Source organism: Hemicordylus capensis, chromosome 6, assembly GCF_027244095.1.
Source record: "Hemicordylus capensis ecotype Gifberg chromosome 6, rHemCap1.1.pri, whole genome shotgun sequence".
NCBI lineage: Eukaryota > Metazoa > Chordata > Lepidosauria > Squamata > Cordylidae > Hemicordylus > Hemicordylus capensis.
The window spans coordinates 139926978-139943862 of record NC_069662.1 but is presented as its reverse complement, the minus strand read 5'-3'; the positions used below and the strand labels follow the sequence as shown (position 1 = coordinate 139943862).

Genomic DNA, 16885 nt, shown 5'->3' with positions numbered 1-16885 from the left:
CTTATGACTTCACAACTGTCAAATTCTTCCCTCTCTTGAAACAGAGTAACAGGAATGCATGAGTGACTGGGAATACACTCTTCTCATAAATGTATTCCAATCTTTCCCTTCCTTTTAGGGAACATGGTGCAAAGGGATACCAAGAGCTATCTAGAAGTGAAGGGACTCTTCCTTGCCCCAGAATGGTGATAACTACTGAGGAGGAAACTTCTGGTTTATGGTCTATTCCTACCAGTTCACTTGTTTCAGGTAGCATGAAGGAGGATGTGAAGCATTCATGAAGGGATATAAATTTATTAAATTTAGCATGTTAGCAGGGCAATATAAAAGTACAGTTGATCTTTCCATCCTACACTCAAAGTAGTCTTGCAATAAATAACTTCTAACAAGGGTAGCAGAAGCAAAATATGTACAGAACACTGCTGAGTTATAGGTTAGCATCCAGCAACAAAAATTAGCAGAAAGGTCTGTACTACGCAGAGAAAAATGACCAGGGACAAGATGTTTTATGTCTCTAACAGCTTCCTTATTTAAAGTGTAATTCTGCCTAAAGGTAGTGTGTGCTGTCAAGCCAATTTTGACTCCTGGTGCCCACAAAGCCCTGTGGTTGCCTAACCCTAACAAATATCACTCTCTGGTAGTGGGAAATTGTAGCACACTCTTTATGCATCATATAGATAATACCATAGGAAAACATGAAAATAGCCTTAGGAATTTCAGGTACAACAACCCCAAAAGAGGACAAAAGTTGCATGCCCGAAAGAAAACATATTCACATTAAATTTTAGACTGGAACTGAAGCAGAAAGTAAGATACCAATGAATCTGAAACAATACTGAATTCCATTTATTCTGGCCAGCACCCAAATAAATCAGGATCTAAAGGTGGAATACAATCCTAGTTTCATATCCTGGTTTAGTTTTTCTAAACTTTGGTTGGACTGGATTGCTAAACTGTTCTAAGCAAATTGAGTATTTCCCCTCCCCTGGGCAAAATGTGTGGCGGGGGGAAGAGCCAACATGCCAGAAGCTAGGGGTCTATGTACGAAACCAGAATTCAATCCTGATTCTTAGGGGCATTATTTGGATGTGGCCCTGGGGCAAGATTCGAGGATGAGGCCCCCATCTTCCACCTGTGCCTCCCCCACCACCACTGCCTGTCTTTTTCATTACCACTGCCTGCCTTAGTATGCTTTGCCGCCTGTCTTCACTAGGGGTGTGCACGGAACCGCCAACTGCGTTCTGGCACTGGGGTGGGGGGTAGCTTTAAGAACGGCGGGAGGGTTTACTTACCCCTCCCGCCGCTTTCCCGTTCTGGCGCCGTAATGCTAAGAATAATTGGCGCGGCAGGATACCTCCCTGCTGCCCCTTCCCCAATGTTGCTGGAAAAAACTCCCAGCAGTCCTTTGCACGCGCGCACGTCACAGAGACGTGAAGCGCATGCACAATGTGTGCGCGCGCAAAGGACTGCTGGGAGTTTTTTCCAGCAACATCGGGGAAGGGGCAGCAGGGAGGTATCCTGCTGCCCCAATTAATCTTAGCATTATGGCGCCAGAGCGGGAAAGCAGCGGGAGGGGTAAGTAAACCCTCCCACCGCTCTTAAAGCTACCCCCCACCCACCCAAACCAGACCGCCCAGGTCCGGACCAGTCTGGAGGCTTTTTCAATGGCCTCCAGACCGGTCCGGGCCCATCCCTAACCTTCACAGCCACCCCTGTCTTTGCCATGGAGCTGGGGATGGCCAAACTGTCGTGGCCTGATCTCATCATCATGCCGACTCAGTGAGGCAGGACTGCTCATGAGAACAGAACTGCCTTAAAGGGACCACTGTTCTCAGTGGCATCAGGACACCAGTGCAACTGCTGCAGAGAACAACCAGCATGCGTTGGGGCTAAGCGTACAGTGAAGGAGCCGAGGAGACAGTTGACAGACCCAGGAAACTGCACCCCTGACTCCATTACAGTTATGCCCCTGCTGACTCTTCATTACATCTGAACTGTACTATTTGCTTCAAAATGTTTGGTAACCAGTTAATGAACCAGAACATGCATGTAATATCATCATACTCTTTTTGGCTGTGATGGAGCTCTATAATAAGACCAACATCCAGATTATGATTAAGTCCCATGAAAACTAATGTTAGTCATGACTAAGCACTATATTTAGTTAGCTGAAATATTTATACCCTGTCCCTTCAGTACATTAATACTTGGAGTGGCTCACAAAGTTAATAAAATAGGTACAATAAAAATTAATAAAATTAAAGTTAAAAGATCAGAGCTAAAACCACATTTAAAAATTACACATCGTAAAAGTTTCAAATTAGAAGTAAAAAGCTAAAAACTACAAACTAAAAAAACTACCAGATATAAGCAGCAGATAAAACATTAAAATATGTGTCTAATTGTTCTTTTAAAACACTAAGGGAGGAAACATGGCAAAGTTTTTCCTGGAGGACATTCCAAAGTCAAGGGCCCATAACCAAAAAGGCTTGTCTCTAGTCCCCACCAACCAGATCTCTGTCAGTGGCAGGATCATGGGCAGGGCAGAATGGAGGGCACTGGCAGGTCCATATGAGTGACTGCGTTCTGACAGGTACCCCTGCCCCAAGCTGAGTAGGACTTTAAAGGTCAAGACCAGAACCTTGAATCTAGCCCGGAAGCAGACTGGTAACCAGCAAAGCTGTCGCACGATGGATATAACATTCATGAGGTGACCACAAGCATCCTTGCAGAAGTATTCTGGACCAGCTGATTTAAATCAATTAAGAATGTAGTCATGACTATTTGAATGTTGCCCAGTGAATACGAAGGACCTATTTTCTCAGATTTTGTAGAGCACCATGCTTCTTCTTTTTCTTTTTCATCATTCTTTTTAACATATACATGAAACCGCTGGGGCAGGTCATCCGTCGGTTTGGGGTGAGATTCCATCAATATGCCAATGATACTCAGCTGTATCTCGCCACCCCAGGTCATTCCGGAGATGCTGTTTCTGTGCTTGCCCAGTGTCTGGAGGCTGTCAGGATCTGAATGGGTCAAAACTCCAAGACTGAGTTGCTTTTGCTTACTTCTCAGTCTGACCAATTGCCAAGTCTCTCTTCCTGGACAGTGTTGCGCTGCCCTTGAAAGAGGTGGTCTGTGACTTGGGGGTCCTCTTGAACTCACAGCTCCTACTCGAGCAGCAGGTGGAGGCCTTGGCCAGAGGTGCCTTTGCCCAGCTTCGGCTGGTCCATCCATTGCAGCCCTAACTTGACTAGCAGGCCCTGGCAACGGTAACATGCCCTCGTCATCTCTCGTTTGGATTACTGTAATGCGCTTTACCTGGGGTTGCCTTTGAAGATGACCTGGAAGCTTCAGTTGGTCCAGAATGCGGTAGCCCGCCTGCTTATGCACGCTAGAAGATATGAAAGTGTGACACCACTTCTGCAGTCACTGCACTGGTTACCTATTTGCTTTCGGGTCCAATTCAAAGTGCTGGTTCTTACCTTTAAAACCCTTCAGGGCTTAGCGCCTGTTTACCTTCAGGACCGCCTCTCCCAGCCAGTCCTGTCGCATCCTGTGAGATCTTCTCAGGTTGCCCTTCTTTCGGTCCCTGGTCTCAGAGAGATTCATAGTACTAGGGTCCATAGAAGGGCTTCCTCTGTTGCCGCCCCTTCACTTTGGAATTTTCCCCCACCCCAGATTCAGTCTGCCTCCAACCTTTCAGCCTTTAAGACTTTATTGAAGACATTTCTTTTCCGCCAGGCATTTGCCCTTTAATTTTTTAATTTTGTTTTTTTTTAATCTTGGATGCTGTTCTTGCTTTGTATACCGCCCTGAGTCTGTGGATTGGATGGTCTATCAATACTGTCCAATAATAAATTATTTATTATTTTTAATAATAAAACCTTTTAATAAAAAATAAATAAAATCATCACTACCAAAGAAATTTAAACTGTTTACTTTTTAAAAGAGGTTTTACAAACAACATATATACAATATAATAAAAACAGAACTATAAAACAATCATACAACTGAAAACTGAAGCCTGATTATTGAACCAATTACCACTTTTTGTGTTAAGGGTTTCAGTTCCAGTTTAGGTTCAAGGCAACCAACAGATTTTAGGTTGGGTTCAGTTCTGATTTACAGAAAAAAGTTGTCTGAACTGGTTTTTGAGCTCATGTTCATGTTTGGTTTGACTCCCTGGCAACAAGAGTTGCATATGATGTCCAATATCAGTGTATAAATGTTTAGATACCAATTGATTGCAGGCCAGTCATTATTAGAGGAGGTAATATGAGCAGTATGATCCAAAGCAAAGGTATTGTTGCAGATCTCAGATGGACTAACCAAATGCAACAATTAATTAAACATATTCTTCAACAGACAAGAACAAGATCATATCAAGACAAAGTCCTTTTCCTTTTTACCGGATCAAAGAACCATATTCACAGGCTCAGAGGATTATATTTAACAGTTACAAAAACATTTCTGGATAGTAGAAACAGAATTCAGTCTTCCACTGGGCACCATTCTGATCAGCAGAACAGTACTTACTCCATTTCAATATCTTATTACACTGACTGTCCTAAAACATCCCCCTCCATTAAATTAGCAAAAGAGATGCAGCTACTGTATTCAAATACAAAATATGGAAAGTATATTGTATCTACATTTACAAGGGTTTTAATATAGTTAACTGCAGAAAAACATGGAAGTAATATAGCATTCTTGAATAATACCTTGCTGAAATGTACAAGCTGCTGACACTGAAGCTCCAGGAGTTCTTCCAGCACCAGGCTTTCTTCCCCTCTGACCTGAATTATGACCTGCCAACTTCTTCCCTTTGCTCTCTGAACCTCTGGCCTCTGAGACATCTTTGCCACTTGAAGCATGTGCAGAGACTTCCTGGAAATTTGCATTTGTAAAACGAGCTGCGGTATCTTCCAGCCTCTTCAAGGATCCTGTCACGGAGTTGTTGGTAGTGCTTGTGTAAGTCTAACAATGTTGAATCGGGAAAGAGGAAGTTAGAAAAGACAGTTAGACCACAAGAAGCTAACTGTACTCCAAAACACACACAACAATTTTTAACTCAGAACAAACAACTGAAATCATGAACAAAAAGCCAGACCTAGTTCTTTATTTGAAAGAAGTTAATGTTGCCACTTTAAACAAAGATTTTTTTAAATTTAAACTAATAGGGAAGTACAAAGAACAGAACACATTTACCAATTCATCAACAAGATACCAGCTGTCAGTTCTGCAAGCATCAGATTGCCGCAATTAGTGGAAGTGCACATACTGACATATCCAACATTTAATCAAGGTACTTCTATTTATTAAAATCTAACACTGTCAGCTATTTCTCACAATACTAGTTCCTGCTGAAATGCATGCCTCTGCAACATGCAACACAACCAAGTTAGCCTTATTGCCTTAAATCTGCAAATATGAGCATATGTGAGATGCTCTGAGTAATTATTTAAAAGGTAACTTAATTTCAATTCTCTATGGTTTAAATGAGAAGAGTTGTAATTAAACAGAAAACAAAATGCAACACATTTTTTTATTTACATTTGTAGCCAACCCTATATCCAAAGGTCTCAGAGTGGGTTACAATAAAACCAATATTAGTTAAAATTCAATATCCATGAATACATGTGAGAACTTTAATGCATTGTCATTTCACATGTTTAGAAGTTAGAAAGTGAAATAATCTTGAATTAACTGAAGTACAGATTGTTCCAATTTGTAAAATAACTCAAACAAAAAACAATTACAGTATCCTAGTGCCTAAGTATAGAAGACGAGAGGCAAGTAGATTTTCCACACAATGTAACTTGCTAAAATTAATAGGCCAGGATCAAAGAGCCCTAGACCGATCTCTAAAATGTAGAAAGAGGTTGCTGGTTTTCAGCTCCAGCTGAAGCCTCTTCTACCTCATCAAATACTGCTCCAGAAGCCCCACACAACTTGAAAAGTGGCTTTGGAGGAAATGAGAGGGACTGCAGTAGGATTAAAGTCCCAGTGTGTGCACACATTAAAGTCCTAGTGTGTGCACTGTGTGCCCAGTCAAGGCATATCGTTTTTTAGCCACCCATGTACAATTCCAAATGTTCATACACCTAGGGCATGAGCCAGCCAAAGTTAAGCACTCTTTAGCCTTGTTAATTTAAACAGAAGATATTTAAGCGTCTGCTTTACTCTTTCACATTGATGTTTCAGTGCTTAACTTCAGCTGGATTGTACATAAAACATGACAGCATCACTAACATGGCAGAAACTAAAAACCAGAAATAAAAATAGTATATCGTAGAGACGGAACAGTTTTAATTCCACACAAGCAGAAACAAGCATATTCCAGCCGTGCTAAGGTGCATTCCTATTTGTATGTGACACAAAGTTTCGACATGATGGGAGCATTGACACAATGGTAGCAAGCTTTCAACACCCAGAATGGTACCATTCAAACATATTCAGGGAAGCATATATTTTAATGTGAATTTGCTTTGCATTTCCCCTTCTCCCACAAAGCTTTGGTGTGTTGCAAGAGGTGAGAGTACCAAGGAAAAAGTAATAGAATATGATTTCCAACATTTTGTGGGAAGAAGGAAACTTAGTAGATATAGAAGCACATTTAGAAGTGAAAATCCCAATACAGCAGACCCACTATGCTTCTAAGCTGTTTATATTTAATTATGTAAGTTTAGAAACACAAATCTTATCCATGCTGGACAAGTCATTTAGAAACCTCCCCAGCACATTTTTCAATCATTTTTCCTTTAGTTCAGTATGGTCCTAAAGCTCTCTATCCCACTCACATCCAGTATGAGTTACTTAGTGCAGGTCAAGAGTCACTCAAAGAAAACAAAATTTTCACGAAAGAGTAAACAATTAAAATTATAAAAACATAAAAATCAGAACTCCAATATAAAAGAAAAATATACAATGTTGAAATGCCATATGAAAATCAATAAAGCCGATACAAGTCAGCTAAAACCTTTTAAAACCAGCAGGAGTCAGTGGTTAGTCCTGATCACAAATCAGTCTACAGCATTTTGAAAGAGCTGTGGTTTCTGAATTTAAAACTTGTATACTTCTGTTATTAAATCAAAAGTAGATAAATTTCATTATATAGTACAGGTTTTCTTAACCTTGGGTCTCCAGATTATGTTGGACTACAACTCCCATCATCCCCAGCCACAAAGGCTATGGATGGGGATGATGTGAGTTCTAGTCCAACAACATCTGGGGACCCAATGTTAAGAAACTCTGATATAATACAATGAAGTAGTATTTATAAACATACCAAGCCTATGCACAAGACCCTGTGGGTGGACAGGCAGGCAAGCGGAAGGCTGTTCCAAACTTACCTTCCTCCCAGATGGCTATCCTCCTTTTCTGGCATGCTATCGCACACCCACACAATCCGCGCTGCTGCCAGCAGCACGGCTCTCTGGAGGCTGGGACAGGGGCGGAACTATAATAGGGCAAGGGGAGGCAGTTGTCTGGGGGCCCTCTGCTAGAGGAGGCCCCCCAGAGACAAGTCACATGACTCCCCTGCCCGCCTGGGCTTCATTTCACTATTCACTGTTTAATTCTTTTTAAAAAATTGTTCTTTTCACGCTGTGCCACCTGCGCCGCCATATCCAACCTTCCCTCTCTCCCTCCTCCTTCCCCCACACCCTTTTGCTTCCTTGCCGGCGTAGGCTCCTCCTCCTCCTTCCCATTCGCTCTCATTGGTTAGGCGCTGCACATGAGTCACATGATCCCATCCTCAGCTCATGCAGGCAGGAAGCAAGCCAAACAGCACGCACAGAAAAAAATTTCGAGGCTGCTTTCTTAGTCTTTAGTTTGTACTTTGCTGTTTGTTCCTTCCCTGCCTTGCTGCTGCCACAGCCTTCTAGACTACTAGGGAGACTGGGAGAGAGACACGAGAGACGACACAGACAACAAAAGAACACATGGAGCCCTCCCTCCCTCCTCCTCCTCCTCCTCCTCCTTGGGTAGTTAGCATTCCCCCTGCCGCTGAGTAGGGGTGCACAGGCGGGCGGTAGGCTACCGGTACGGTAGTTTTACGGGGGGGGTGCATGTGAGATACGAGGGGGCCACGCCGGAGGGCATAAAAACCCAAACTTCCTCCCCGTGTGTCTGTCAGCTTTCACCCAGTGAGCGCAAGGCAGGCTCCTGCTCCATAAAATGTTTTATAACAACAGGGGTGGCAGGGCCCACCGAGGTGAGGGCCAATGACCGCTAATTCCTCCTGCTGCTGCTGCCCTAAGACCACTGTGTGTCCACTACTCCACCCCCCACCCCACCGCTGCCACAGCCAGCCCACGCAAGCGACCCAATCCGGCAGGGCCGGCAGCATGCATGCGCCATTCCTCCTAACTGTGCAGCAGTTAGTTTACTCTTTATTTTAACATGACTGTCTGAACTACAGGCAGGAAGTGGGGGTGGGCGCAGCGCACCCAACGCACTTGCTGGACTGGTGTGGTGTGTGCTGCTGCATGTCTGTCATGAACTACTCTCAGCCTCAGGCGGGAAGGGGGCGGGGGGCAGGCACAGCCCGCCCAACGCACTTGCTGGTGTGTGTGGTGCATGTCCGTCTTGAACTACTAGGGCCATTGGGCGGGAAGTGGGGGGTGGCATGCCAGCCCAACGCACTTGCTGGTGTGCTGCTGCCGCTGCTGCATGAATTAGTTTACTGTTTTTAACTTTTTAAATTACTACTGTCTGTCTTGAACTACTCGGGCCGTTGGTGGGAAGGGGGGGCATGAGGCACCCAACGCACTTGCTGGTGGATTGAGCAGCCAGCAGGCTCTTGCTGCCCTTGGAGGTGGCTGCACAGTTGCCAGCTGACTGAACTCCTCCGAAAGACTCCAAGGAACACCCGGTGCGGCAGCCCCCACCCCCCGGCATCTGTGTGACCAGGTGGTTGGGGCTCGGCGGGTGAAGGGGGCCAGTTTGCCCAGCTTATTTCTCAGGGAAGGGAGGGTGGACGGGGGGAGGCATCTTCCCTTTCTGTCACAGAGTCCACTCCCAGTCTCCCCTGCTGTCATAAAAAGTGTGGGGGAAACAGATGATGTTTTGCTCTAGTCTAGCAATTATACTCTGAAGGTCTTTTGCCTGTTTGTTGCATAGTTTCTGATCGCAAGCTAAATGTAGAAAATCTTCTTAGTTGGTGAGAAAGGGGTAGGGAAATGATAGTGGTAATGTGGCCCAGGAGGGGATGGTTTGGGAAGTGTGTGTGTGTGTGTTTTCAATATATTTATGTTTTGGCACTGGGCAATTTTTCTCTCTTTCTAACCCACCACAATTTGCCTGAATGTGTGCAAGGGGGACCAGTTTTAATTCGAATGATTTACTTGGCAAATAAGCTGTACAACTGCTTGGAGTGCTCAACTGATGAGTTGCATCCAGGAGACAACTGAGATTGAGAACTTTCCTAGTCTAATGACCTTATAAAAGATTTAGTATTTGCCCTAGAGTCCTATTGTATGTCCTTCATGCACTTCTATCTTTAAGTCTTCTGAAAAGGCAACTAAAGGGCATTGTACACTTAACCAGGGTTTCTTAAGCTTGGGCCACCAGATGTTGTTGGACTACAACTCCCATAAGTCCCAGACATGGCCTTTGTGGCTGAGGATGATGGGAGTTGTAGTCCAACAACATCTGGGGGCCCAAGCTTAAGAAACCCTGCACTTAACTATGGCTGGAGCTACAGAGTTACACAGTTTGTACTTGGGTAAAGGACTGTAGTTGGGATATGTGCAATGATTAAAGTTCTTGTTCTGTTGTATTATTTGGTTCTGCTGTGCTGTTATTTTCATCATGCAACTAATTGGAATAGTTAGCAGAAACATCGGGCCAGGGGAAGGAGAGGAAGGCAGAGAGGAAGGGAAGGGGGAGCCCATTTTAAAATCTTGTCTCTGGGCCCACTCCAACCTTGTTACTCCCCTGGGCCAAGACAAAGCGATGAGTGATGAGCACAGTACATTGTATGATTCCCCCGTGAAACAGGCACTCTAGGCATCTCTATGTCTCCTCTGGCTGCATGCAGCCCAAGGAGATGCATGATCCCAGCAGTTGGGTTAAGGAAACAGTTTCCAAACTGTTTCAAAATCTTGAAGCCTTATTTCTGACCAGGACTAACCACAGGGACCATACCACGCCAATATTAAAATGACTTTACTGGCTGCCAGTTAGATTCTGGGCACAATTCATGGTGCTGGTTCTTATGTTTTAGAGTCCTAAATACCTGGGACTAAGATAATCTAAGTAAATGCGTCCATATGAACTGTCATGTGCTTAGGTAATCTTTTAAGTAACTCCTTCAAGTACCTCAGCCATTAGAAGCTCGTCCAGCAGCTACAGAGAGAATGGCCTTTTTAGGGATTCCATCCATCTATTGGAATTCCCTCCCTAGGTATGTTCATCTGACCTTTACTGGTGTTTGAAACCATGGTGAAAACCTTTATTTTGAAAGGCTGCTGAATGCTGATAGTATCAACACAGCTGATTCTTAACTGGTTTTAATGCTGTTGACTTATCATTTATTTTGATGGAGATGCTAGGAGTTTAAATCATTCGTAATGGTTTTAGTATCTGTAAAATGTTTGGTGTGTATTCTGCTTTTATTGTAGCTGCCTTGTGAGTATGGTATAGAATGAAAAGCAGGGTTTCAAAATGAGTAAATAAACAAATTATAGCAACTATTTTAATACAGAAACTGAAAGCAAGTTGTCATATTGAACATTTAAATAGTACTTTGATCAAGAAAGCAAAATTATCTATCACAAGTAACGTGGATGCTAGCTACCCACTGAGGTACAATACCATAATATGTTAGCAAATCAAGACAACTAGGGAGTTCTATAACTTTGCCTATCTGATGACTTCCCTTGCTTGTAAGATGTATAGCATGACACTGTTATCTAAAGGAGGCGATATAAAGCATATTCTGCATAAACGTAAATATATCTAGATAGATTTGGCTATTTGCTACATATTGGATTATAGTTTCTCTAATAATTCCTAAACACAGTGCTAGACAATACTGAGTACAGGACATACCCAGAACTACTCAAACAATTTTACATATAATCTAGACCTATAGCGCCTGCATTAGTTCCTCTCTTAATTTTGTTTCTCTTGGATAATGTACATCTGCTTTGTTCTCTTAAATGCTAACCATAAAGTTATCCAGTCAGGGACTTGTAAATAGAGTTTGTTGTGTTATCAAGTATTTATTAAAATGGAGTTCTAAAAGGCAATATTGAAATGGCAACAATTCACTCTAAAATTTCTGCCAATCATTTTTTCAAAAATAAGTTTACTAACCAGACAACTATCTATGTTTTTAAATGCTCTGCTTCTCCACCAATGCTTTCTTGATAATTTGCCAAACATATTTTTGCTCCGACTTAATCCTAATCTTTGATTTAAATGCTGGTGGTGTGTGCTGTTATAATTGCTCGTTTACATCCTGTTTTGTTTTTGTTTTGTTTTGTTTTGCTTTTTTGTCTTGCTTCTGCAATTTCTTCATGTATGCTTGTACATCAGTTAGGTTTTATTACAAGCCACCTATTTTTAACAATAGTGTTAAAACAATGGTGGGTTTTTTTACATATAATTGCTACAGTAAAAAACCAAATAAAATGCAAATTAAGTTTAGCATTCCAGACTTTGGGGAGGGAGGGTTTGATTAGTAATTGAAACCTAGCTAAAGTGCTTTTCTAATCACAGTTCTTCTTTCGGTAGAGGAGAGCCCATCTTGTGGTAGAAAGCATGACTTGTCCCCGTAGCTAAGCAGGGTCTGGCCTTGTTGCATTTGAATGGGAGACCACATGTGAGCACTGTAAGATATTTCCTTCAAGGGATGGAACCTCTCTGGGAAGAGCAGAAGGTTTCAAGTTCCCTCCCTGGCTTACCCAAGATAGGACAAGATTTATTTATTTTTTAATATAGGACAAGATTTTTTTATTGAACCAACAAACTACCAAAGAGATTCTTGCCTGCAATCTTGGAGAAGCTGCATCCAGTCTGTGCAGACAATACTGAGCTAGATAGACCAATGGTCTGACACAGTATATGGCAGCTTCCTATGTTCCTATGTTTCTCAGAGCCTTTCCTGGTACTCTGGGGTTCCAAACATTAGAGAGATTCCTTCTTCTCATATGCCTTGAGAAATCAAGTACAGCAGGTCTTTAGCACCTCTTTTCTGCCTTGAGCAGGAAAAAATGAGGGGAGGAAAAGCACTAAGGGCTAGCATATAGTTTCATTCAGAGCCTTGTTACTACACCCAAAAGAGGTACTTTCATTGCCCCTTTCATCTTCCCATTTTTGAGAGAAAGAAAGGAGCCTCGATCAAGGATTAACTCCAGATCAGAATTATTGCCCTGATAACAAATTCTGTACCAAGCATGCTCTGAAATTTGTATTGCCTATAATACAGTTGTTTTTCTTCCTTTTTGCATTCTTCATCAGTAAATGCAATTCAGCAGTTAGATTCTCTTACTATGCCTCTAATTGCCACCCTGCTGAGCTACACCACAAGTCAGATATCTACCTTGCATAAAGCTTGTTCCATTAAAACCCCCTCTCTTTTTTTTGCAATCTATAGTATCAAACAGCAAACACTACTTTTGAATTTTTATCTACTGCTATTATAGAGCCTACATATTAAGGGCCACAAGTGAAATCAGAAACTATCAACTGTATATTTACCAAAAGAAAACAGTGCCAATTTATGAAGCCATTATCAAGGTACTTGTAAAAACAGTGGAGAGTTGAAGAGGCTCTGAACTGCCAATTACCTCTCGGGAAACATATTTTAACCAAAGGGTAGGAAGAAATGCAGAATATGTATGACCAAATAAGTACATCCATATCTGAGAACTGGAATCCCATCTGCATAAATTATGGAATGTCTTCCAACAAGAAATGCTAAAAAGCTTAGTGTCTTCAGTTGACAAAGAAAGAATTTGTGTGTTGAAGCTTACTGCTTGACACATGATGAACGCTGGGTAGTGATTGTTGATGCTGTTGTAAAAAAGAAAGATTCATGGAAGAAAGAAATATTGATAATAAGCAAAGAACTGAAGCGTCTATATGCTGTGGCGGTCAGAAAGAAACTGAGGATGAGATGCCTAACCGCCAAAAGTGGTATTGCAGCCGTGTGCAGGGACGGTTGAAGACGTCATGAGGAGCTAACGATCTCAACCTAAAGTTGGTCTGTGTAGGCACAGAACCCACATTTATGAGTGTCACTGGAATCACTATCCAGATAAGGTGTTATTATTATTACCCCAACGTGTGTATCTATTTTCTCTATACCAGCTAACAGAAACACCTAAACCTGATCCTCAGAAGTTATTAGAGTTCAAAACACTCATAGGAGGCCCTTCAATTATACTTTGCACAGATTCTATGAAGATAGGTTCATGGAAGAGAGAAATATTGATAATTAAGATAATCAGGTATCTGCATTATGAACAATAAGAAAAAAAGGTGTTATTATTATTACCCAATGTTTTTATCTATCAATTTTATTTATACCAGCTTACAGTAGGGATGTGCACAGAACCAGTTCGGCGCTCTCTTTCTGTAGTGCCAAACTAGTTTGATCAGACAGTGTCCAAACCGGTTCAAAGGCCAGTGGGGTAGCTTTAAGGGACAGGGAAGGTGCTGCCTACCTGCCAGCCCTCACCCCACCACTTTTCCCCCTCCGGCACCCTACAAAAAAGCAAACGCAGTGCGTTGAAGCGTTCCCACTTGCAGCCCCGATCAGCATCGCCATGCTCACGTGTATGCTGTGCACGTTGGCCATGAGCGTGGTCACACTGATTGGTGGGGGCTGACAGGGAGGGCAGTGCCTTCCCAGTCCCTTAGACACCCCCCGTACCCTCCGAGGAGTGCACAAAACAGTTCTGTGCACATCCCTAGCTAACAGAAACATGTAAACCTGATCCTCAGAAGTTATTAGAGCTGAAAACACTCATAGGAGGCCCTTCAATTATACTTTGCACAGATTCTTTCAAACATAATGTTGAAAGTATTATAGTATCTCCACAGCCATGAGCTCTAGAAACATGACTTAAAATGAAAGCAGAGATTTTGAAGATTCTAACAGAAGTTATTAGATATACAAAAGCACTTCAGGATGAGGCAAAGCCACATATGACCCCTGAGATTAAAGATGCTCATACCTGCTGGTTTCAGTCAAAAATAAGTGACTGTTTTAGCCCTCACCCAAATAAAAAGTATACTTGACTAATCCAATGTGAGAGTCAGATGTTATTTTAGTCATAGAACTAAGAAGCTTGGGGAGACTGCCTTAAGCATGAAACCAGCTACAAAGGGCAGGGGGACCTCAACTCAATATTAAGTATTTCTTTTTGGCAGTATAGGAACAGAATAGAAGTAAAGATAATGGTGCTTTAATATTAATATTTTGTACACAGAAAAATGATATTGAACAACAGGTCAATTTTAGTTTTACATTAAGTGCACTTTGGAATAAAAAATGACTTCAATAATGTAAAGTGTAATCTCTGAAAAACAATTACGGGGGTGGGGCATTATAAAGCATTTAATGTATTAAGGTTGATGAATATGAGCAATATAGAGTTACAGAAAATAGGAAGTTTATCATTTCCCCCCACTATTCCACATCAGTGTGACCCCGTTATGGCTGTTCTGTGCCCCCACTTGTGTTGTTGTTTTTAATTGCACATGGCTGCTTTTGAAAAACTTCTTTCCACATGTGGAAGTCACAGATATCACACAAAGCCAGGATCTGTAGGTGACAAAAATGAACACGTTTTCTCGGACAACCCCATGGGCCAATTCAGATGCAATGCAGGGTAAGGATTAAATCAGGAGTGCATCCTAGTCTCTGGAGTTCACACTCTCTTCTACTCTCCTTCATGCACAAGGCTACAAAAAATTCTACTTACAATTATAGTTTACAACAAGCCAGAATTACTCATTAAGTTTGAACCAAGTAATCTTGGCATATTCTAACCAGAATTCTTCCAAACCTTGTACACTAAAGAGTGTGCACTCCCAAGGCTAGGATATTATGAGCTTGTTCTCAAGACCAAATGGGGAAGGGGAGTTGGAGGAAAGGCAGGACCCGATCTGCCTGCTCTCAAACAACCAGAGCCTGCTCTGGGCTCTTCCACTTATGCACCCACACGGATGGAGCAGAAGTGATCTCCATTACTCAAATCAGGAGCTGGGGCCTCCAGCAATACTGCAGTGCAGGGGCAGCAGAGAGGCGGCCCACAGTATTGCAGCAGCTCTACTCTGCTTGTCCCCTCATTTTCCCTGGCTCTATGGTTAAAACGGTAGCTGGCTGCCCAAGAGCAGCTTTAAACAGCGCAGCTGCACAGACGACCACAGAATAAGGTAGGACAGGCTTGGTTGTCCTCCTACCTGGGGAGGAGGACAGGCTTGGTTGTCCTTCACAACCTGGGTAGTGAATCTGGGCTGCCCAAGTTTGGCACAGCTGGACAGGAGGGCTCGTGGTTCCCCAGATGACCAGGTATCCCTGGTTTAATCCTCTACTACCCAGGGATCCGTTGTTGTGTGAACAGCCTCTATGTCTGGTTACATATTATGTCTGAACCAGCTCCCTGAAAATGCCAAAATTGCTACTGAACCTCTCTCAAAAGTTTCCATTTACAAAAATTTGGTAGAGTAATTACTGGAATTTTAGAGCTTGCAAATACACTACTAGGTTATGGAGAAAATGAAGTAATTGCACGTTGTGGTATCAATGACCAAGAAGAAAATTCCAATAAAATGGCATTTATTCTGATGGCTAAATAATCTGCCAAACACATTTAGTTTGGAAGATATATAGATAGATACATATATCGCACTTGGTACAATAAGGACTAGAACTCTGCAGCATCAAATATAATAATGGTTAAGAATGAGAGAAAATGCATCAGGTAACTGGAAAAGGACATTTTAATCAGCAAGCTCATACTATCCTGTAATTCTTGTAAATTTGTAAAAATACATATCTTTAAATGCCACTCTTAAATAGTTAGTACTTTGACAGTAACATAGATTCATTCAATTCACAACAAATGTGGTAATATGTAATGATGCATGAAAGAGAAATAGGAAACTATTAGGCTCAGAAGATATTTACTGTAAGATGCTTCCAATGTTCATGAGCCATGGTGTCGTTTGTATGAAATACCCTACCAGTACCACCATGTTTCTCTTTACTTGCTCACTGTCTTGCAAGGGACTCATGCATTCCAATTAGTCCTGGAGACAGATCTGAGGAACTGTTAGATTTCTATACTTTCAAAAATGGGAGAACAGCCATTTTTGTTTCTTTGTCCCAGTAATCCTCTGCACAAGCTAAAATCTGTCTCACACCTAGTAGTAGTTAATCAAATTACATTTGCATAAAACTTCCTGCACTCTGTCTACACAGTTAGAAACTACAAAACTTGAGGCTCTTACATCAGGCCCGATTTTGTCCCTCATGCTACCTGGCTTTGTTCTGCTTACTGAGCCTGATGAAAAGTTCTGGAAAACTCAAATGCTTGCTCACCATTTTGTGAGTTTCTTTAGTTGATCCTAATAAAAGCATTGCTGCATGTTGGATTTTTTAAATGGACTAATACAGCTATGATTTTAACATAGTTTTCAGTTACTAATTAATCTTCAGTGGTTTGATTCACACACACACACACACACACACACACACTTTCTTTAACTGAAATAAATGTGGATAACTTGATAAAGTTCTCCAGATATCCACTTCCACTGTTTGGTAAACACAACCTATGCTTTAAAATTCAAGTTTATTGTAACAAAGAAGACCAAGATTACAGCTTGGTCAGAAGCACTGCTAAGCATTGCACAGGCTTCA

At 42.0% G+C, this 16885-nt stretch overlaps 1 protein-coding gene across 9 annotated transcripts in view; it reads right to left on the bottom strand.

The window, feature by feature from the left end:
- MLLT10 (MLLT10 histone lysine methyltransferase DOT1L cofactor) overlaps positions 1-16885 on the bottom strand; it is a 191269-nt gene that overhangs the window by 84848 nt on the left and 89536 nt on the right. For all 9 annotated transcript variants that reach the window (XM_053263412.1, XM_053263417.1, XM_053263416.1 and 6 more), the window contains one exon: positions 4725-4980. In XM_053263412.1, coding sequence (XP_053119387.1) covers positions 4725-4980 — 256 coding nt within the window. The remainder of the gene's footprint in view (positions 1-4724; positions 4981-16885) is intronic.